General features: G+C 38.6%; 1 protein-coding gene across 1 annotated transcript in view; it reads left to right on the forward strand.

Moving 5' to 3' along the window:
- The first annotated feature begins 12204 nt into the window (after window positions 1-12204).
- Lgsn (lengsin, lens protein with glutamine synthetase domain) overlaps window positions 12205-24289 on the forward strand; it is a 26782-nt gene continuing 14697 nt past the window's right edge. The window contains exon 1 of the mRNA XM_028775521.1: window positions 12205-12265. Coding sequence (XP_028631354.1) covers window positions 12236-12265 — 30 coding nt within the window. The 5' untranslated portion in view covers window positions 12205-12235. The remainder of the gene's footprint in view (window positions 12266-24289) is intronic.

Raw genomic sequence — 24289 nt, forward strand, 5'->3', positions numbered from 1 at the left:
CTGATCTAGAGAACTTCTTAGACTTTATATCCCAATGGAAAAATCCATCCATGAAAAAAGATCACATGAAAAAACCACAGCATCTGGCTATCTTACATCAGTTCTTCCTTTGAATCAATTCAAAGGAAGGTTGTTGGGGTTGTTCTCCAGGCACTTTGACCTACTGAGCCATCTTACCAACTCCAGAAATGACTTCAAAATTGTGTATCTGATTAACAAATAAAACCACTCAACTTAACACAGAGGGGCTCAAATAAATGGAGCACAGTATCGTTATAATAGCACTACAAATTAGAAGTCAGTTTCCGCCAGGTGTTCTACAAATTGATGAAAACTCAAAATGACAACATTATTTTGTTGCTTATTTGTTTTGAAGATTCTGGCATCAAAATTCCTGAATAAAGAAGTTTTGAAAGGGGAGTCTGAAGGCAGATACGTTTTATAAAAGGCCTCTTTATAACTATCAGTACTTTGGATTCCTCATGTTGATACCAGATGTTAGATTCTTTTTTTCCCCCTACCACACATCAGTGTTGCTGACCTGTGTTCAACCATCTGCCAGATGTGGCTCCTAGATCTTAAGAAGACCTTTTTTTCAGGACTATCAATTTATTAGAAAGATGTAGCAGAGGATTCAGGTGAGCAGGCAGCTGCTTAATAAGGCAAGTTACAGGAAGGATTTTAGGGCCTTCTCCATGTCCATATCTGAAGCACATCACCAATGAGGCAGTGTAGTGGGAACTTTGGTTTTTGTAAAAACATAGAAATGTCATGAGACTGTGTTTTTGTTTTAATACGGGATATGGAATATGGGGCTTCTTCAGATTGTGCATAGCAGCTAACTGTGATTTGTCCTATGCTCTAGCATGGGAGTGATTTTGCCAGATAGTTTCTGCAAGCATATGACCTTTGGAATTCTGGGGACTCTTAAGAGGGTCAAGAGCCTCTTACAAATGCAAGAGCCCTAAGAGGGATATGCCTACTGCTGGCTGTTGTTTCTCCTGTTGCTGGTTTGTGGTTATTGATTGCTGGTGCTAGTTGGAGACATCCTGACAATGAAGATCAAGATTATACCAAGGAACTAAACACCCCAAATTAACAGGAAGTAGTCTAATGATGTCGACTCCCCCTTTCCCCTCTAGCCTAGTTTCTTTCCCACCTAGTGTTGGGGTTATAGGAAGGGTAGAATAAGGGTAGAGAAGGGTGGTAGAAAAAAGAACCCATATTGCACAGTACGTTCATGTGCTCAGTGTTCCAGAAATACAAAGCCTTTGGTGGTCTCTATCAATTATTACTTACTTTATTGAAAAATCAATGTATTCTGATTATGGTTTATCCTTTTTCATTGCCTTCAAGAGTGTCCCACCTCCCCACTCATCCAATTCAGTCCTTCTTTTTCCTCATTTTTCAGAAAACAAACAGGCAAAGCAAAACAAAAACACAAAACTAAAGACAATAGAAAAAGCACAAGAAATGCATACAACACACACATACACACACACACACATACACACACACACATACATTTGAAAACCATTATAAAAGCAAAAGACCAGTAAGATTAAAAAAATAGTGAAAGAGATGAAGCCACAAGTAAATACCTCTCACAAACAAATGAAACCTCCAGTGCCAGGAATGAATTACATATGGTCAAACTGTTGGCCAAAGGGGCTCCATGGGAATCCTAAACAGTTAACACTATTGACACAAACTTACAGTAAGATTCTATTGTTGAAGACCACATCTATCTTATTAAACATGAAAAAGTAGAACCGGTGCTGAACTAGAATCTTCTCTCCTAGTATGCTTCTCATGGTATGGAGGATACTCTGTATGCTACCAGAGGAGAAGGGTAAGCAGGAATTCAGCTACAAACTCTCTGACCTACTGCATGATACGATCATGTAATAGTGACTCTATCAATTCTTAACTCATCCTTCAGCTTCTCCCTGAAGTTGGAGGTGTTGAATTAAGAACTTTGAACCTGTCATCATGGCTTGATCTTTTTGGTGATCAACTCCTATATAACCTATGTAGTAAAGAAGACAATCTTATCAACCTGGAAACTGCAAGGGCCTTGGCACTCCATCAACAACCAGGGTCAAGGTCAAATCTGAGGACTAAAGATTCCTTTAGCACACTTGTTGCTTAGAAAAATTGTTCAAGTATAAGGAACTCTGTTACAGGGCCAAGCAGAGAATAAATACACATTTCTGGTTAAGTTGTACTGTCACAAAATATATCCTAAAATAGTGGCAATAAAATGACATAGAGCTAGCATAATAATCAACAAATGGATTGAGAAGATGGAATAATGGATTTCAGAAACAAACCATTTCATTTTGTAAACTTAGTTTAAGGAGGCAATCTTCTTTCATTAAATAGGGAAACCTGTTCAGGGAAAGGCACTGTGTCTGAGACTGTTACTCAGACTCATCCTTTCTGTTTCCTTAGTTATGGAGCCCATGACTGCAAATAAGATGCATGGCTGATCACAACAGAGACAAGTACTTCCAGCATCCGGTGCAGCTAAGTGGATACATGCCTAATCCCAGATCAATAAGGTACTGGGTCTCTGGACCATTTCAGGATGGCTTCTTTCTTGCTTAGTAGTTGTAGTAGATGCAGGAGATGATTTTAGGTTTGACATTGCCTTCCTTCTAGATTTTACCTTTCCTGGTGAGACATTGAAATCATGCAGGCATTTATATGCCTTTGTAATTATGTTTCCTACCAGGAGTAAGAAATTGTCAGTAATTAAGCAAACTAAAACTATATCTATTTATTATTTCATAATCTCATTTTTGAGGGGTGGCAAGAGGGCTCAGAGGTGAAGTTCTTGCTGTATGCCTGCACAGAATCACAGGACCTGAGTTTGTTTCTTAGAGCCCACATAAAGTTGGAAGAAGAAAATCAACTCTACATAGTTTTTCTTTGACCTCCACATACACACAGCAGCACTGTACCTCACACACTCAATTACACACACACACACTCTCTCTCTCTCTCTCTCTCTCTCTCTCTCTCTCTCTCTCTCTCTCTCAATAACACAGAACTTGGTATATATTTGCTGGGTTCTCTTTTATGGCCAAATTTGAAGTTTTGATTTTGGGCTGGGGTATCATATAAAGACTTTAAGAAAAAAAAACTAATCTTTCAGGTTTTAGGGAAAATATGGCATTCTTTCTCAGGACTGAGTCTGTTTCCTTGCTTGTGGTCACATGGGGACCCACCATACCATCCATAGTCCACTCTCATTGTCTGTCCTCTGGACTCCTCCTCTCTCCTTGGGTAGCACTTGTTCCTTCTGATGGCTTTCAGCCACTCTGAGCCATCCTCTTGTTGCTGATAGAGGAAACTGATTTCAAGTGGCTCCTGTAGATGGGTTAGCTTACCTAGATAATCTCCATATATTAAGACCTTGGGTTTTAATTGCATTAGCGCATTCTCTCTCATCAGTATGTGGAAGAGAGTTTTGAAGTGGAAACTTAAGGGTTCTTTGGAAAGTCAGATGATGTTGGCTAGTGCTTTGCTGGGGCAAACATATGAAGGAACATTCGCTGAAGTGGACATAGGTGAAAGGCTAAGGCAGACTCATGAAGAAATGTTTCATTGAGGCAGACACAGGTGAAAGATATTTTACTAAAACAAGCACGTGAAAGGACATGTGATAAAGGATTCTTTGCTAACAACTCACATGTATTGTTCTGCCTTACATGCATAGTTGAGCTGCATTTGTCAGGACTCCAGAGATAAAAATACCACAAAAAACTTCTGGTGGTGTGCCGGGGCTTCTTGCTACTTCCATGGACTTGGGCCGATTGGCAGAGTGATGTCAGCTGAGACAGACTCACATGCTGAAGCAAGACATGGTGAGGTAAGACCTGTGGAGGACACATGATGTTTGGAGGGTGTATAAATAGGCCTCAGTGGACTATGAGAGGACTAGAGACAGCTATGCTATGGTTGTTGGTCTCAAGTCTTCACTGATCTTTGCTTCCTTGAGGGAGGCACAAACAAGAACTTCTGGCATCCCTGCTAGTCTGAATCTCTCCTGCAGAATCATGCCATTTTGGCTGAGGCTTGGCTGTCTTTGTTAGGTTGTACTACTGCTGCTGTTATCTTGATACTACTGAACTAGCCTTCTGGCGTATCTGTGAAGTATTTTCAAGTGGATAGAGCTGCTGCTGCTGCTGGCCTGTAAACTGAATGGCTGATTTCCAGACAATGCAGATGGGAGTTTCTCCAAAGAACAATTTCTAAATGGGTCCACTTCCAACATATCCTTTCTTTTCCACTACCTCTGGTGGGTGATGGGCTAGAAGGGAGGTTAAAATGTTTCAGAATCATCATTAAAAGTAGGCTTTGAAAAAAATTAAAGTTGCAGAGTTTAATGGAATAGGCAGAGGAGTGTGTCTTATGATTTCTACTGTGTGACATTAATGTCATGACAACTTGGGGAGGAAAAGGGCTTATTTGACCTTGCAATGCTCTGGTCATACTCCATTACTAAGGGGAGTTGGGACAGGAACCTGGAAGCCAAAAACTGAAGCGGAGGCCGTGGAGAAATGCTCCTTCCTGGCTTCTACCAGTTTGCTTTGTTGTACAACAGTGAGGTGGTACTTTTCACATCAATTGTCAATCAAGAAAATGGCCCATAGGTTTACCTACAGGCCAGTCTCGTGGGGGATACTTTCTTAATTGATGTTCTCTTTTTCCAAAGAACTCTAGTTTGTATCAAGCTGACATAATACTAACAGGCACAGTTATGATCTAGTTTTTTAGTATTCTTCCTGCCACTACAGCTGTTCAAACTTTGCAGAAGAGCTATTCCCTCATCCAGGGAGACTCAGCTCTTCTTCTTTGCTACTGGAGTAAGGGGTATTACCCTCCTCCCGTCTGAGTCATCTGTCAGCTGGGGTTTCATTACAGACTCCCATGGGATCTGGAGAAGCAGAGACAGTAGGATAGACAGGCTTTCTTATAAATGGGAACTGGGAACTAGTTCTTGTAACTGGGAACTGTGATTTCTTTCTTGACACACACATTTATTTAAATAGCATGTTTTGACTTTTCTGTTTCGTAAATGAAATTATAAATGATGTATTCTTGAATGTCATGTCATGTCTCAGGCTGATGAAAATAACTAGAAAAGAATCAATATGTGACTCAGTGGAAGCCTGTTCTTTTATAGTGAGATGGGTTAACATGTGACTAAGATTTTTATTTAAAAATGTTGCAAGCATATGTAATGAATTAGCTTATAGACTTATTTTTTTTTACTCATTTTGTTGGCATGGAATCACAGTTAGCAGTGCTGTGCTATGCTTAGCTATGCTATGAACAGGCAAGGGATTATTATAAGAAATTTGACGTTTAGATATAACATCAATTTCCTATTTTTACTTATGTGTATGCAAATGTATGCCACATATATACAGGGGCCATGGAGGAAAGAAGCTGTCATATTCCCCTGGGCCTGGAATTATAGGTAACTGTGAGCCACCTGACATGAGTGTTAAGACTTGAATCCAGGTCCTCTAGAAGAAAAGCTCTCTTAACAGCTGAACTGTTTCTCTAGTCCTTCCTCTTTGCTTTGTTCTTTGAGACAGGATTTCATGGAGTCCCAATTGATCTCAAACTCAAATAGCTGAGGATGACCTAGGGTTTCTGATCTTCTTGTTCCTAGCTCTCAAGTGTTAGAATTATAAGCATATGTCACAACTCCCAGCTGTCTGAGGTTCTGGGAACTGAACCGGGGGCTTTTTTGTATGATAGTCAAACACTTTATTAACTGAACTACAACCCCAGTCACTGAAGCTTTATTAAGCAGATCTTGTTGGTGCCACAGAGATGGTTTGGTTTGTAAAAGTACCTGTTGCCAATCATGAAGGCCTAAGCTTCATCTCTGCAACCTGTGTGATGAAAGAAGAAAAACAACCTGCTAAGGTTGTACTAGACTCCTGCAAGGCTTCCTGGAACCTTCACACTCGTGCCATGACAAGTGTTACCTCCCCATAATATAAATAAAGAAATACACCTTTTAAAAAAAAATCCTGAAACTCATTGTGTGATTGCAAGTGAGGTATGAATCTAAAAGTGCTAACCAATTTGTCTAGGTTGACTGGCCAGTGAGCCTCCCTTCCAATGCATTTACAAGTTACTAGTTATTATCCCTGAATGTGGGTGATAGGGATTAAAACAGGGTCCTCATGACCACATGGCAAGCACTTTCCTCACTGAGCCTAATAGAAGTTCTTAGACCTCTTAATTGAATTCCTATGTACACTTTGAGTTGTCTCTTCAAAGAAAGCAATGTGTAACCTGTTTTCCACCCAGATGGGTGGGAATTAGTTTGATGAATAGCTTGCTAACCTCAGCATTGTATGTATGGCTAGGCCACAGCAGCTCCCTAGACTCAAATGTCCCTAGGCAATCTATAAGAGATGGGAGATGCCACTTGTACTTTACAAGAACTTCCATGTCATAAACTTGTTGTGCACATGGGATTGAATTAATTATGACTAAAAAACTGTTCTCCAAATTGTGCTGTGCTTAAATACAGCGGAAATAAACTACCCAGTGTCGGACTCTTGAAGTTTGAATCAACACAAGCTACTGAGTCCTTTTGAACTGGATGGACTTCCTTCTTGCTTCACCTGGATTAACACTTTGAGGATCATGGTGTTTGCAGAGACACCTCGACCCACTGAACTGAATCCCACTTGTCTTTTTTCAAAATCTACAATTATAGTGCATTAAAATGTTCATTATTTTACTTGCAACAAGGTATTAAAGATTATTATTTTTTCTTAAAGAGTATTGTAAGGTAATCCCGTTTTAATAACTTTTCTTAGTTCTTTATAGTAGCGTCATCTAAATTATATTACAAAAATATTAGGCATGCACAGTTTTCAGCTCCTTCTAAGACGTTGAGCTTCGTTTTGAAGAAATAATATCATTTGAAAAAAATGTGTGGATTAAGTGGATTAGTGATTAACTCTGGGTCACCAGTAATAAATTTCATTAAGGAACAAAATCAAAGCACTTCCCCCTTCATGTCATTTAACCAAGAGTGAATTCAGATTGAATTCTTTACTTCATGATTCCTGTGTCTTCCATCCATCCATTCATCCATCCATCCATCCATCCATCCATCCATCCATCCATCTACCATCTGTTTGTCTGTCTGTTGTATAAGTCTGAAACTGCCTGTCCAAAGGCTGACTTTAGAGTCTGTCCCTGCATCTGTGTCTGTCCCTGGATGTCTATGTGCATCTGTTCCTAACAAAGGGCTTTGCTCTGTCCTTATTCAACATCTCAGAAAGCATCACATGAGGAAGGAATGGAATACTTAACAGAAATCTTTAATAGAGTTTTCCAAGGAATTGAGCCATTAGCTCCAACTGACCCCAACTGATTGAGAGAATAAGTAATACTACAAACATTTTATATATATATAATTTATTTTTTTCAAATTGTAATTTTTACTCATTCACTCAGGGATTATAAACACAAAAAGGCAGGATGTGGGGAAGGGGATGATACTGGAGCATGGGTGTTCAGGGGAAATACAGATATTTTTCAGAACAGGGTATCGGCTGGGTGAGGGTTCAGGGGATAGGTCACTATGACTCTGTCTATGATTCACTTGTCCTTATCTAAGTTGGTAATATCTGCCAAGGCTACCTATTCACAAGGTCTATGACTTCTCAGGCTGGTAAATTTCCATGAAAGCTGCCTGTTTACAATAGCTTATAGCCATTTGTTTCAATGTTTTTCCACAGAGACCCAAGACTTGGTGTTAGTATACATGTATGACAGGCCTATTGCTGATTTTAGGCCTTCAGTGTGTAAGCAGGGCTGCCCCTGACATCTCCTCCCTTCTCTAAGTATAGAAGGGCTGTGGCAATTCTAATCTTGTGAAGGCGAGGATAGAGGCCTGACCTCCAGTAATTGAAGGGGACCTTGAATGGCTCTGGTCCCCCGATATTGTCCAGTGAGGCATGAGGGCCATACCCATCCCGATGTCTTTTTTTCTGGAGAGAGGATACTTTTGACATCAACCCCTATGCGGTCAGGACGAGCTCTATTTCTTATTAATTCTATTATCTTAAATATTAGAAATAAGATTAAATTTTGTTTGGAGGATGAAAGAAAGGTGTAGCTATGGGTGGAAATAGTGGGATTTAGACTGTAGTGTTTTAAACAAATAATGAATATATCTAGAAGCATTGCATATGATTTTTTTTTACTTCATCTCAGTTTTATAAATTAAATAAGTTATTAAAATCTATGAAGAGGGCTAGGTAGATAGCCAGTGGGTAAAGGCACTTGCTGCCAAGCCTTCTGCTCTATGTTTAATCCCCAGAACCCATATTGTAAGAAAACAAATGCTCTCAAGCTGTCTTTTGACTTTCATGCACGTTCTCACACACAGTGAATATACAAATACAATGTTAAGACATAAAATCCATGAAGAGAATCATTGTTAGGATTTACGTGAAATAAAAATGCAAGTCAATGAGAAAACAAGAACAATTTAGTTCTTCAAACTTTAAGAAAGAAACGAAAGGCATTTCCTATATATAGATTTGAAAATTTCCTTCAACATTTTAGACATTCTCCAGGCCCAGTGTGTCTCAGCTCTAAATGGTAAGCATTCATAAAACCATTGGTTTTTGTTTCAATTGCAATACAGTATTCAATACATTCATGAGAAATTTAATACTTCATAAAATATGCTTAGTGATAGGTGCCAGTCTATAAATTGATGTAAGAGTGATGAGAATATTCAAAGTAGGCTGGGCTAACCTATGACTAAATGCATTTTTTTTTTTATACTTGAGATACCTCTAACATACAACAGGCTTGTGAGGAAAACCCACCTTGAGCTGAGGACTACTATAGAAAAGTACCTACTGATTGACTCAGTTTTACATATTCTGTTTACACACTATGTTGAAAAATTTCTAACCAATTACCTAACTTCTTATAAACCCTAGTGACGGTAGTTTAATCACTTTCCATTCACCATGATAAGAGAACCATCTCAAAAGAAGATGGCTAAAACGTTTAACCTCATGTTAACCTGAGAGCCAGGATGGTTATAATGTCTTCCAAAACATTTTGCCAAAGGTCACCAGCCTGAAGATGCTGTTGCTGGAATTTGCTCTGTTGGTGCTTTGAAATTTTCAAGAAAGGGGATTCAGAACAAAGAAGATATGTGATTGGTAACTTGTCATATAAGGTAATATTTATACCTGCTGAGCCATCTCACAGACCTTACTATCTGATTAGAGACTCAGGAAAAGGAAAAGGAAAAGGAAAAGAAACAAGGAAAGAGAGACAGTAAAATGGAAAAATACTGAAATTCATTGAATTGAAAACAAAGATAAAGATAACCCAGTGGGAAGACAAATAAAAGTAAGAGTTGATTATACAAACATAAAATAATAACTATGCAATTGTAGGAAAATGCTTTCAAATACTGAATAATCTCACATTGCATCTCCAGAAAATATCACCTAAATATTTGTTGAAAGCAAGATATAAGTTGGAAAAACAGACATAAATGATATTAGTTAATAGATCTGAAATCAAGAACTCAGGAAAGTGGAGAAAAGAAACCCTCGGATCCACATTTTGGTGACCTGATTCCTAATAAGGAAGATAAAAAAAGATAGCAAACTCCCAGGAGAAATGATACACTGCTCTAAAGACAGATTTGAGTCTTTAAATACCCTGATAGGGAGATGTGTGAAGTGGAAACTTAAGGGTTCTTTGGAAAGTCAGTTGTGTTGGCTGGTGTTTTGCTGGGGCAAACATGTGAAGGAACATTTCGCTGACGCAGACACAGGTAAAAGGATTCTTTGCTAAAGCAAGCACATGAAAGGGCATGCGATGATGGACTCTTCACCAACAACATGCATGTATTGGGCTGCCTTACACCACATCGGTGAGCTCCATTTGTCAGGATTCCATAGAGAGCTATCCTGTCTCTACTGATCTGGACTGCTGGTCTATCCATGAAGTATTGGTGAGTGACTGGAGCTGCCGCTGCTGACCTGTGAACTGAACTGCTGATTTCCTGACAACACAGATGAGATTTGCTCCGAAGAACCATTTCTAAACAGGCCCACTTCCCCCGTTTCCTTTCTTTTCTACGACCTCTGGTAGGTGGTGGGCTAGAAGGGAAGTTAACGCGTTTAAGAATTATCATGAAAAGTGGGCTTTGAAAAAAATTAAAGTTACAGATGTGAGCATGTGAGATGGCTCAGCAAGTAAATGCACCTGCCACCAAGCCTGGTGGTACAATCCCTGGGACCTGCAGAGTTGGAGAGGACTGATTCCCACAAGCTACTCTCTGGACACCACATATGCTCTGTGCTGTGTGCGTTCCTGCAAGTAAACAGCTTAATGTGAAAAACTATATCTAACACATAACCCACCTCTGATAGTTGTTCTCTGACACAAAGAAATATTTTAGAATTTTTCGCAGACATTTTCTTTTTTTTTTTAACTAATAAAGATATTTATTTTTTTTGAACATGAAATGCTTTTTTATAGCATGTTTTACAAGGGGAGGGGGTAAGAGGGGCCAGGTGGTGGAAAAGTACAAAATCTTCTTGGCCAGTGCCTTGAAACATGTCATGGTCTATACTGTACACTGCCTTGAATTATGATCTACCTGCTGTTCTTCAGAAGATATGGTACACTGCTTGAGTTATGGTCTCCCTGCTATTCTTAAGATGATATGGTACACTGCTTTGAGTCTATCTGCAGTTGCTAAGCAGGATCTTGCAGTTGCCAAGCTTCAGAGGGCATTGTGCAGGTGGGGAAAGGTAGGGGGTGAGGGTAAGGGCGAGGGTCCTGGCTTCTGGCATCTCCCCCTTCTCTGTTTAGTTAGAGAAGGCATCTTATGATCAATCCCAACTATGTGAATTTTGAATTTGGATGCCTAATTATGGGGGGTCTTAGACAAGTTCACAACCCCAAAACGCAGACATTTTCCCATGGAATAATGGTGCCTATTCTGGTTCCTGGAAAGAATAGTTCTAAGAGAAGAAAATGGACAAGAACCCAAGGTGAGGCTTTGGCACAAGGCATGGTAAAAATGAAACATTTCAGCTCAGGAGGAGATAAAGGCAACACTATTAAGTCAACTCTCCATGGGATGGGGGATGCTTTTCTTGGGGAGATCTGTTAGGGGAGGGCATTCAGGATGCTGTTCTAGGTGAATACCAGTTTCAAAACTAGGTATAAATGAAGACCAAATGCATCAAGGGCCAGCACAGAACAGAAGCATTGCCAGCAGGCAAACACAGGGCCATGGGATGCAAACAAGAACAATGGTCATTGTTCTCAGGAAATGGGGCCTTTGAAACCAGATTCTGGTCTGACTGAATGGCAGAGGCTTTGCCTGGAAGACCTGGAGAGCAGTACCCTGCTGTGGGTTCTGTATGCTCACTGGTGCCTTTGGTTTGAATCAGAAGAAACTCTCCATGTTTGTTCTAGCAACCTGTAGTTGCAGTTGTGGGGTGGAGGAAATGAGATTTCTACCCTCTTGAGTTCTGAAGAGAAAAGCGCTCCCTATTGATTTTTGGTGGAGTTAGGGTTGCTGCAGACTTCTTGTTCAATGAGGATAATGAGGATAGCTTGGGATATGTTAGAAAGATAGCCTTAGCACAGTGACAGAGTGAAGGAACAGCATAATATGGAAGCAAAAAGGTTCCCATTGTGGAAAGCAAGTGTGTGAATTACAAGCATGACCGTTGGTACAAATCTACATCATTCATAGCTCTGTTTTTCCATTTGTATTTTTGTCTGTGGACTTTGATAACACAGCTGTCTAAAAAAATGTTTCTCCAACTGATTATTACAATAGATTTAATTCCAGAATACGACTATTATGTAACAAAGAGTCAATAGGTTGGAGGGGAAATAAAAAAAAGTCACACAATTTTAAGCTTTGTGTCCCTTTGTTTGCAGGGAGTCAGGCATAAATGAGCATTTGTCGATGGGCTGTTCCAGGGCATTGCTCATACCCTGTGCCTTGGGCATGACAGAGTCTATGTTTATCTGCTATCACCTGCTGGATCCCCCTGGAAAGAACCTCGTGGAATTCATCTCATCATTCGCTGCCTTTGTTAGAGGTCTACATATAAATGCACTCTGAAGCCATCTCTGAAGGGAGTGTAGACAGCACCGCTGATTTACATAAGAAACGGTTGACATGAACGATGAAGCGGACCCTGCACAGGAGGTATGAAGCTAAGAATCAAAATAGTACTTCCCAAAATATCAACAGTGAAGGTTTTGATGACTGCAACTTTTCTCTGAATGTCAGTGGGAATGAGGGCACTGTGAGTTGACTTGTATGTGTGCTTTCAGGTTTGTGAAGAAGTGCCTTTCTGTTCCACACAGTCAGTTACTAACAACTGAACAAGTTGGACTTTGCAACTAGTGAAGTGTACTTCGTTTGAGCAATCCCTTACAGCAACTTTATTAGGCACCAGGTTTTAGAAGAATGAAAACACCGTAAGATTCTATTCCAATTTTGGCTACTACTGAGAGAACAGTCTTTGTGTTTCTCAGAGCTTATTTTGTTACATTCTTAGTCTTTGTAAGAATGCCTTTGCGGTTAAATGACTAAAGGTGAGAAGTAACTACGAGTGTGTGTGTGTGTGTGTGTGTGTGTGTGTGATTTTTGTTGGAACATGTTACATGTTAGGCAGTGATAGAACTTGATGGGTTAGGAACATAGTAAGGAAACTCTTCATGAACATGCTTCATTTAGGTCCATTTCTTCATGTGTATGGACCCTAATTTTTAGCACCCTGTATTTCCCTTTTTTTTAAATATCAAAATTTATTTTCTGTATTTTTCTTTTTTTTAATAATTTGTTTTTTCTCAAATCGTAATTCATTCACACAGGGGTTATAAACACAGAAAGGCAGGATGTGGGGAAGGGAATGACAATGGAGTGTGGGTGTTTTGGGGGAATACAGATATCTTCAGAACCGGGTATCGGCTGGCACCCTGTATTTCCAATAAAACATTTTGGAAGACTACAGTGTGGCCTTGGAAATAAGTCATGGTTAAGTTTAGAAGAATGAAGCTTTTTTATAAACTAAACTAAGGAAATTTAATTTTAGAAACAGCCCTACTATGTGTAAAGTGTAGCACTCAACCAGTGCATTGTGCATGATAGAGAACAGACATGATCTGTACTTTTCCATCTAGTGAAAGAAGAGATTAAAGTCTGTAAGAATTGGATGTTCTACACATGATGGATATGAGCAATCCACTTTGGGAGGGAGATGGGGATGAACCCACTTTCTACACAGAAACCTGCCAAAGCTGTGCAAGGCAGAGGGATTGACTCGGCAAGAGCCATGGCTTACCCTGCAGTGTTATGCCATGGGAAGAAGAGGCTGAGTCTGGGCGTGTATGTGTAGAGATCGTGTTTCTCTGAAAGTGCATTTTCATTTTTAAATGGTGGTTCAGGAAAAAAGGCGAGTGGGGTGTGTTCGAACAGCATCAACTTCTGGACAAATTGATTCTTACATTTCACTTCCCCTAGGAAGAGTCTTCACGTTCTGCTGCTGAGTCTGGAGGGGCGCTACGTTTCCTACCCTAGCTCTAGCTACTACAGTTTAGGATTCTAGTCTCAGCTTCTATGGAAAGTATTCTTACATACACACTAGAAGCTGTCTAGAACACATATTGATTGTTTACTCTTAGGAAGATCAAAACTAGCAACATGATTTTATTGTTTGTTTTTCAAGAGAGGGTTTCTCTGTATAGCTTTGACTGCCCTGGAACTCATAGACCAGGCTATCCCTCAACTCAGAAAGATTCACTTGCCTCTGCCTCTTGAGTGTTGGCATGAAAGGCATGTGCCACCACTGATTGGCTGCAACATGATTTTAAAGCACACAGTTTTTAAGAGACAATCTCTGTCTTTGTGAAACCACATACTCTCCTTTTTTTTCCCTTTCCCTTTCTCTGAGATAAATACACAGCTCAGGCTAGCATCATATTTGTCACTATTCTTCTTACAGTGTCTCAGTGGTGGGATTACAGGCATACATCATTATGCCAGACTTTAAAAAAATCCTTGGCAACTTGAATAAAATGTCATACTTATTAAACACAATAGAACACCTATAGCAGAACATACATCTGTTTCTTTACTGAAAACCTCTATTCATTGTCTCAGATGTAGGATTGTAATCTTAAGGAAGAGAAAGAAGTCTGAGAAGGGACAAAAAATAGAGGATGGCACTCTTCTTCCTGTTAAGTAAAGGTTAGAGCAGGGCAGGCTTTTGCCTCCCCACAAGACACTTGATGCAAGCAGCAGCGTGAAGTCAAATCAAAACATGGCAGCTGAACAAAGTCTCCACCAGTTTGGATGGGCAGATGGTGTGTGTGCAGGAATCCCTTAGGGTGGATTCTTCCCCAACCCAAACACACTCTGCCAGGATTGTCCATGACACAAACTGTTATTAGTCTTAGTTTTTGGTGCCAAAGAAGCCACACATTCAGCAAACTTCTTAGCAGCATTGATCAGAAAAAACATCAAAAACATGTTTTGGTTTCTTTGTGTGCCACATACCTTTGCATAAATCCATGTGTCTATTTTTAATCATTGAAGACGATACTTCAGTTATGCAGAAAGTATGCTATTTATTTATTTATTATAGGCTGGGATGCCTTCTCTTGTAACATCTTAAGAGTTCCTGTTGATTAGGTCTCATGTTTTTATTTGCAATAGTTTTTTAAATGGTGTCTTCCTGACAGTTCTATAGGAGTCTTAGCTTTTTCTTCAACACATGTCATATAGCCTGGTATCATACACATACATATTACATGCTGCACATATGTTTAATTTTTTATAGATTTTTTCTTACTTTTTTTCTGCATGTATGTTTGTATACCGAATGTGTTCCTGGTGTCCCAAGAGACATAGTTGGGTCTCCTGGAAATAGACTTGCAGATAGTTGTGAGCCACCATGTGGTTGCTGAGACTCAAACCCGAGTCCCCTGGAAGAGAGCAGCCAGTGCTCTTAAATCACTGAGCTATCTCTCCAGATTGCATTTTTTTTTTACTTTTAGAAATGTTGTTTTTGAAAACATATCTGCTACCTCTCTGCTCATCTACCAAACGTTTACCTTACCTTCATTTCATTTATGCAGATGCATATATTTTTAGTGAAAAAAATCTTGATTTCTCCAGTAAGTTTCACTTTACTCTTGAAAACATTAAATAAAATCAGTAAAAGCATAGGGAATCAGTCGAATTTCTTGCTGTCTCTATTACATTATTATATTTATTATATTTTATTTTTATACATTACAGAATATATTATATAATATTATATTACTATATTATTATTACTTTATTCCCTTCCTTTACCTTTGGACTTCACATTGCTAGAAAACACAAGGGAGTTCAGATATTTGGAAAATGTTCTTTTTCTTCGTTGAAGTTGTTATTTAGAGGTAATTTTCTGGTACAGAATTTTCTATCGCAGATTTTATTTGCACTCTTCTCAGAGAAGCCGTGATCTGCTCGCCAGCTTGTTGGACTGGACATGCCATCGTCTCTCCACACTAAATGTATTACTGGCATATACAGGGTGACAGTGCTTGGGCACAACAGACCAATTATTGTCACGGTCATTAAATCTGGGTAGAAAAGCATGTAGATTAAAGAAAGCTGCTTCAATGACACTGAGAGTCAGCAAAACTAGGTAAGAATTCCAAAAGGGTGCAATACAGTTCATTAATTGAAATGAAGATGTTAGTAGTTGTTAGTTTTATGAGCAGGTCACAGAGATAATAATAGACTCTAACTTCCCATTAAAAATGGAGTTGCTCACATATCATGATGATTCCACTACAGGGTTTTATAATCAAATGCACGGCATCTGAGTATAAGGGTATATGAACTCCTCTGTTCATCTATAGTTGCCTTAGTTGCTTTTTTATTGCCATGACAAAACACCATGACAAAGACACCTTACCCAGCCAAAGAACTTACCCTGTTCTGAAAGATATCTGTATTCCCCATGAACATCCACGCTCCAGTGTCATCCCCTTCCCCATATCCTGCCTTTTTGTGTTTATAACCCCTGTGTGAGTAAGTAAAAATTACGATTTGAAAAAAAAATAAATAAATAAAGTTAAAAAAGAGAAAAGGTATGTAAGTTAATGACTCATGATAACAGAAGGTTAGATTCCATAACCATCACAGCAGGGAACATGGCAACAAGCACTCAGGCAGGCAAGCAGGCAGGCAGGCAGGCAGGCAGGCAGGCAGGTAGGCAGGTAGGCAGGCAAGTATTACATTGGAGCAGCAACTGAGAGCTTGCATCCTGACCCATAGACTTGAGGCAGAGAGAAAATTAATTGGAAATGGCCTGTGCTTTTGAAACATCAAAGCCCACCCAAGTGACACACCTCCTCTAGTAAGACCACAGCTCCCAGTCCTTCCCAAACAGTTCCACCAACTGCGGTCCAACATTTAAGTATACGAGTTTATGGAGGCCATTCTCATTCAAACCACCACAGCGGTATTATTATTATTGTTATTATTATTATTATTTTGTTCATATGGCTCATACTTCAGCATTGTTAATCATAGACAAAACGTGGACTCAACTTAAGAATTATCAATGAATAAATGAACAAAGAAAATGTATATATACATATGCATATATATGTGTGTGTTTATAAGACATATATATACATAAACATATATATGTGTATAAAATACACACACATGTATACACACACACACACACACATACACACACACAGAATCCTACTTATCCTAAAAAAAAGATTACATCACTTGTTACAACACAGATAAAACTGAAGGATATCACAGTAAATGTAAGAAGCCAAGTATAAAAAGACAAATGGCCTTTATACATGAGAGGAGAACTTTGAACCAATATTAATGGAGATTAAATAGGTAGGTACCAGAGTCTGGTGCCCAGAAACTTTTGTCAGAAGATGCAACAGTTCAGCTAGACAAGAAGAATAAGTTCAAGAGGCCTACTGTACGTTGTGATGGCTATAGTTGGTAAAAATAATTGTATGTTTGAAGACTGCTAATGGAGTAGATTTTCAAGTGGTCTAAAAGCAACGTGTATGTGAGATATGCAAATGTTAAGTGGCTTGATTTAGCCATTCTTCAGTGTATACATCTATCAAAGGATTATGTTGTAGATGGTGACAATATACAATTTTGCTTGCTACTTTAAATGAAAATTCAGAAGAAGATAAACAAATCATCTTTTGTTACCCCTTCACTTCAAATAAGCACATTAATCATCCTTAGATGGTGCTGGCACCAGGGAGAAGAGGGTTCTTCCATAGGTTCTTAGTCTTATACCTATTTGACTTTTGATAGTTTAAGTATTTTAATTTAAAAGTGGACTCAGAAGGAAACTCGGGTACAGTTTTTATTGGAGTTTGAGTGCAAAAAACAATAGTAAAAAAAAAAAAAAAAAGCAACAAGCTAGTTAAGCTGATAGATCTGCCAGAAGGAGAGAGATGGATAGAAGGAAGAAAAAATGGTTACATGTTTCCTGAGTTTTCGGTCAAGAAAGCAGACAGGCTTAACGATGACATCCATGAGCAGAGAGCAGATAGATGCACAGGGAGAGGGGATATCAGAGAAAGTGAGAGCATTTGGAGATCAGGGTAAGCAGGCTGGAGATTGAGCCTGGTGTCTGGGAAAGGGAGACATGAATAAAGTAAAAGTTGTAATTTCACATCTGCCGTCTCTAGCTAGCTGCCTCACAGAGGGACCACAGCAAAGCACATACAGGATCAGTGTTCAGATGTGCATAGAACAGTTCACTGGGGCTAGCTAGTTAATTCATAGTAGGAAGGAAGGAAATACAGGCATCAGGAATGAGGAAACTAATTGGAATAGATACAAGTGGGGTTTCTATAACAAAGGACCAGATGTAGAAGCTGGAAAACCTGCTGAGGCTGGACTATTCTGGGCCTTAGAGAGCAGTAATGTGAATTTTTCTAAACGTGATGGAGGATCATGGAGGAAGCTTCAGCAGAGTAATAGTGTGATTACCATTGTGATTTATGGAAGTACAGTAGTAGCAGCCCTAGGAAAGGAGCTACGTTGCAGAGACCATGAGGAAAGTGTGGCGACTCAGGTGACAAAGGGTGAGTAGTGGGGGAAATCTTATTTACATATTTATTATTCTTATTAGTTATTATTATTACTAGATATGAGGCAGCCTTCTTAAGCTGTCCTGGCTAGGCTGGTACTCATTGTGTAGCCCAGGCTGGTTTCCAGTTCACAGAGATCCACCTATCTCTGCCTCCCCAGCATTGGTATACCAAGGCCCATAGCAGCAAGCCCAGCAAAAGTAATTGTGAGCGCACTAAAAAGAAACACCATACTACTCTTTGGGTTTTGCTCTAGGCTGCTCTCAAAAGTCCATTGGTAGACTGTCGGTTGTGATGGACTCATTGTAAATGGGGAAGTTATTAGACCAAGTTGTTAGAGCAGGAATTTGGGCTCAATAGTACACATGCTTAGATGGTCTGAATGTAAGCATATGGTGTATTCCTGTCAATATCCCTTCAGTCAACATTTTTGATGTTTTCCTCCCCCCTTTTCTTGACTAACATAGGTATCTAGAGCCATATATCATTTTTTTTCTCTGTGACATATTCTTATACCTTTGATGACTATTGATTCTTGTGTCCAGTATTTGTAACAGAGGTTAAAACTTGGTCACAGTCATTTTTGTTTTACTTGCTTATCTTTTCACGAGCCCGTTATCAATACAATATAATTTGAGTGCTTGGTAAATGCTTTGATGGTTTTACCTCAAACCATGAATATTATACAGGGGTCTAAAACAGGGTTTTTTTTGTTGTTGTTGTTTTTTGTTTAGTATTGACATTAAAAGGTAACTGTTAAAGAAAATTAAAAGTAGATGGATAAAACCAGTGATATTTAGAAGTTAAATAACACAAGTTACTGTATTGGGAGGGAAACTTTTAGGTTAAATTAGGGTTTGAAATTAATGCTTGACAGGATTTTTTTTAGGTTAAGGCTCTTTAATTTGATCAAGGCAGCAAGCTGAAATTCATAATGACAGACTTATATTAAGCCATAGGAATGAAGATCAATAGAGACAGTGTTTTGAGTAAAATAAGGATTGGGAAATGGCTTGTAATACAGAACGCCCTTCATGGCTTTTGGAGACCGTGAGATGAAGGTCTGATGGATAAGCTGTCTACTTGTGCCAAGGAATCAACATAAAATTACACACCTGTGCTTATGCTCACATCCTTGACATGTGGTTTTCCTCATACTTTCTTCAACTCAAATGTCCTCTGGTTGTGTAAAGACTCAACTAGTTTAATAGTTAATAGTTAAATACCCACTCATTTCATTTTTTGGTGATAGGAATTGAACCAGGAGCCTTTTGTCATGTTAGAAAAATGTAAAAGGTTTGAATATTGGACTATGTCTTCAATTCCGACCTAGTTAATGACAAAAGTATTGTAGAGTCCATAGAAGTGTGTGCTGGTCATTTTACTCCCTCTGAGCATCCTAGTGTTGCTGTTAATGCCTGCATCTCACCAAGATGGTATGCTAGCTTATTGTGTTGAGAACCTAGAGATGCTCAGATAGGACATTGAAGTCCATGCAGAGGCTGGCCCATGAGGTAATATAGAATGAGGCCCATTTCTAAGGAAGAGCCTTGAAGACACATGGTACCTGGGCAACGATAACCATGGCCACCACCTCTTCAATAATTAATACACACCTGTCAATGACTGTCTAACACATGGCACAATCGGAAAAGCTACAGAATTGACCACTTGATAAATAAATAGAAGGAAAATACTTCTAAATGAATTGGGCAGAGAATACCTGAGAGGAGTTTCTTTATGGCCTCCTTCCAAGGAAAATAAAACAAAATTGAAAACCTTCTTTAGATGTTCTCCCTGTCCCATGGGCCCTTTGCAAGCTCTGTATCATTCATAATCTAGAGTAACATTGCAGCAGACCTTCTAGGACCTAGCTTCAGTTACCCAGAACCCTGGACTTCAGCAGTGATGATGGATATTCTCCCTGGCTGTTGTCAGTTAAATATTTGATTCTTTGCATCCAATGAGTCCCAATCAGTTGGTTCTGTGGGCCATGTTCTTGTGGTGTGTCCCTGACTCCTCTGGTTCATCTTTTCTAAAGATTTTATTTTTATTTAGGTGTATGTATATAAGAATGTGCACATGTATATGTATGCGTATGCATATGTGTTTCTATGCCTGTGAAGGCCAAAAGCAAGTGTCAGATTACTGGGAACTAGAGTTACAAGTGGTTATGAGCTATCTGAAGTAGATGCTGGGAATTGAACTCATGTCCTCTGTAAGAACAGTTTTTCAGCCCTGTAATGTGTTTTTAAATTGTTATCACTTGTGTGATGATGAGGTATTTTGAGTATCACTTGTTTTTCAGTGTCGCACTAAGTGCTGTTGCTGGGGAAGAAACAGGGCTACCACCAGCCAGTGTGCACAGAGGGCCTGCATAGCCGTATATGCTACAATTTTGAGAGAGCTGAGAAACTTTTCTTCTTCATCCCTTATCTTTGACGCTAAATTTGCTCCCAACATTTAAAAAACATGAAAAGTGAAATTGAGAGGAATTTGTTTTTTAGCAAGATGTGAGCCAGGAGAGATGGAACAGGCAGCTGGGGTGAATATGAACAAAATACAAAGGTACTATCATGTATGTATGTATGTATGTATGCATACATGCATCTATCATCTATCTATCTATCTATCTATCTATCTATCTATCTATCTATCTATCATCTATCTATCATTTATTTATCATCTATGTATATATCTATTTATCTATCATCTATCTATCATCTATGTATGTATATATGTATATTTATTTATCTCATCTATCCTATAAAGCATTAGGATAAAGCTGAATTTTTTCTATACTAGATAAAATTACTAACTGAATCCTTGTTTCTAGAATACTTTGGCAATGTGTAGAAATGACAGTTTTGGGGCGATGCTTTGACAGGCATTGGGCAGATGGAACCACTGTCAGGTCCTCCCTAGAGGGAGCACCTGACTCTGTTCAGCCTCGGTTCACTGGTTCTGTCTGTTCTCTGTGGCACTAGATTTTGCTGTCCCTGACCTAGGTTGACCTAAGAATATTTTATTATTCATATTATGAAAGAGTTCAACTGCTTTGAAGATACTTTAATGCCTGCACTACATTGCAAGTGTCTATCTGGAATCATGTTTTATTTTTACATCTTTGATTTTGCCTTATCTGTAGCAGGTATCATCACTCTTTAGAGTGTCTAGTGACAAGAACTAAGACAGTTTTATCTGTTACACAAGAAAAAGTATTTAAAAATATTACTGAAAAGGAACACACACATATACATATTGAGGAAATAAAGCATGCTTTATGAGTTTAGTAGGTAACATTATGTAATAGGAATGGAATTTAATTTAGATCAAGTGTTTGGGTGGGACAATGTGAGAAATATCCCCCCAAAGTGGCTTAGGTTTGAATGTTTACTTGCCCAACAAAATGACATTGAGGAAATCATGTAATCCTTTTGTGCCTGTGATGGAGGTAATAATAAATATTCACCTGGTAATATTATAAGAACTATGTATTAGAAGGATTTTCACAAGACTTCATTCATACTGTAGCCAAGTGCAAATTCAAGATTAAGAAAAAAAAAGTTTTCTATTAATGTGGGACAGCCCAGGGGTCCAGGAAATTTGTTTCAGTTAATAGAGCGAAGTCTATAGTCTGATCACCATAGTATAGGAGAGAAAACTCAAAAGACAGAATAAAACTTATTCTTTTTGTTGTTGTTGTTCACAACAGTTTTTCCTCTATAACCCTAGCTGTCCTAGAGTACACTATGTAGACCAGGCTAGCCTTGAACTCAGTGATCTGCATGCCCCCGCCTTCCGAGTGCTGGGACTAAAGTTATGCACCATCACACCTGGCTAAAATGTATTCCTTAAACAACCATTGTTTTTATTTTATGTGCATTGGTGTTTTGCTCGCATATGTTTGTAAGAGGGGGTCGGATCTCCTAGAAGTAGTGCTACAGAAAGTTGTGAGCTGTTATTTGGGTGCTGAGACTTGAGCCTGGGTCCTCTGGCAGAGTAGCCAATGTTCTTAACCATTGAGCCACCTCTCCAGTCCTAAAATGTACTTTTTATCAGAAACACCTCCTCTCCATTGAGAAGCATCTTGTTGAGCTTGATGCAGGTATCCCAGCATCCCTGGGACACATATGGGTGGATTTTTCAGGTTAGTACTTCAGTAAGTTACTTCTGCTTTTGTCACAAAAATATTGTCTTGGGCGATTGGCTTTTGGGGAGAAGAATGGAAAGCTGAGAGTGGGATGCTCAGAAGGTATTTATGGGAACTTCACATTCCATGCATTATTGTGGCCTTGAACTTTTCTCAATTGTAAACCAGAGAATCCTTATTTCAAGAGTTATGCCAGGAACTTTGCGTGGCGGTATGCTCAGTTTGGCATGTTTTGACTCTCTTGTTTATTCAGTTGACGCTGGAGTTGAAGCTGGAGGTGTCTTAACTTTTTCTCACATGATCCTGTCAACCTATACATCGAGAGGAATTCTAGAGGGGCTCAGACTAAGACCAGAGTCAGCCAGCTCAGAGTCTAGTGAAACTTGTTCATCTTTCTAAATAGCACTTCTATAAAATATCACGATAAGTCCATATAAAGGCATTCAAAAATAAAATTGTATATTCCTGGCCATGTAATTTTGGAACTAAAACTTTGTTCAATATCACTGCTTGATTTTATCAAAAGGATACTGAAAAATTTATGCAAATATTTGAATGAAGTCCTAAACTATTAGGAAAAATAAAGTATCATATAGTAGTCTACACAACCAAATGTAAGATTATCTGAAGTAAAAAGACTACAGTTTTCTGAGAAGTCATAAAATTTCAAGAAGAGACTGTCAGCAAAACACATTACTTTTTTGTGCTAAACTAAGAATTGATAAAATAAAAATATTGTTTTATGAAATATAAACTCATCTAGTAACAACAATCACAATTCATCATAGTTCATATTACCATTCCCTCTTTAATCTTCAAAGACTGGATTGGTTTAATGATAAATCCATATTTCTCTGCATGCTGCTGCTCTGGATATGTATTTTTATAACTTCCCCATATATGGGACCTTTCAGAATCTGCTCTTTAAAAATACAACAGCTCAAAACATTTAGAACAGTCTTTGCCTTCACTTTCTCACTTTTCTCTCACTTCAAGCCAAAATTTGCAGCTTGCAAACACACACACACACATACATACACATACATACTTCCGTACACAAACATGCACATACATACACACATACACACAAACATACACATACATACATACATACACATACATACATATACATACATACACATACATACACACACAAACATATACATACATACAAACATACACATACACACATATACAGAAAAACATATACATGCACACATATACATACATACACACAAAAACTTACACATAATACACATATATACACACACATACACACACATACATACACACACATGCAAACATACACATACATACATCATATACATACATACACACATACACACACAAGCATACACATACACGCATACACACAAACGTATATAGATACACACAAACATACACATACATACATACATACACATACATACACACACATGCATACTTATACACACACATATACGAACACACCCTAAAAACACCAATACTATGTTAAAATTTTCTTTTCAGTGAACAATTTTGTGTCCCATGCTTGCACAGATTTTTATAACCGGCAATAGGATACACTCACCAACCTTCCTTACTGTCTAACTCCCTGCTTGAAAATTCTTATTAACAATTATAAGTAAATTATTTTGGATATTTTGCCTTTAGTGTGTTTTAGATTTTATTAAGCCATAAAAATAACTCTAGTAAGATATTTCAAATCACTGGCAAGACCAGAGAAAGGAGGCCAAGATGGTCAACAAAGGGGTGAATCTGGTTAAGGTACATTATGTATATACATGGAAATGTCACAGTGAAGATCATTTGTATATTCTAATAAAATTTTGAAAGTCAGCTTTAAAAAATGTACAAGTGGATGAAACTCCTTTTTAGATCAAAGTTAATATTGATACATAAAGGGTGAGGGAGGGTGAGGGAGGG

The sequence above is a fragment of the Grammomys surdaster genome, unplaced genomic scaffold (genome assembly GCF_004785775.1).
Source record: "Grammomys surdaster isolate TR1022 unplaced genomic scaffold, NIH_TR_1.0 255, whole genome shotgun sequence".
Lineage (NCBI taxonomy): Eukaryota > Metazoa > Chordata > Mammalia > Rodentia > Muridae > Grammomys > Grammomys surdaster.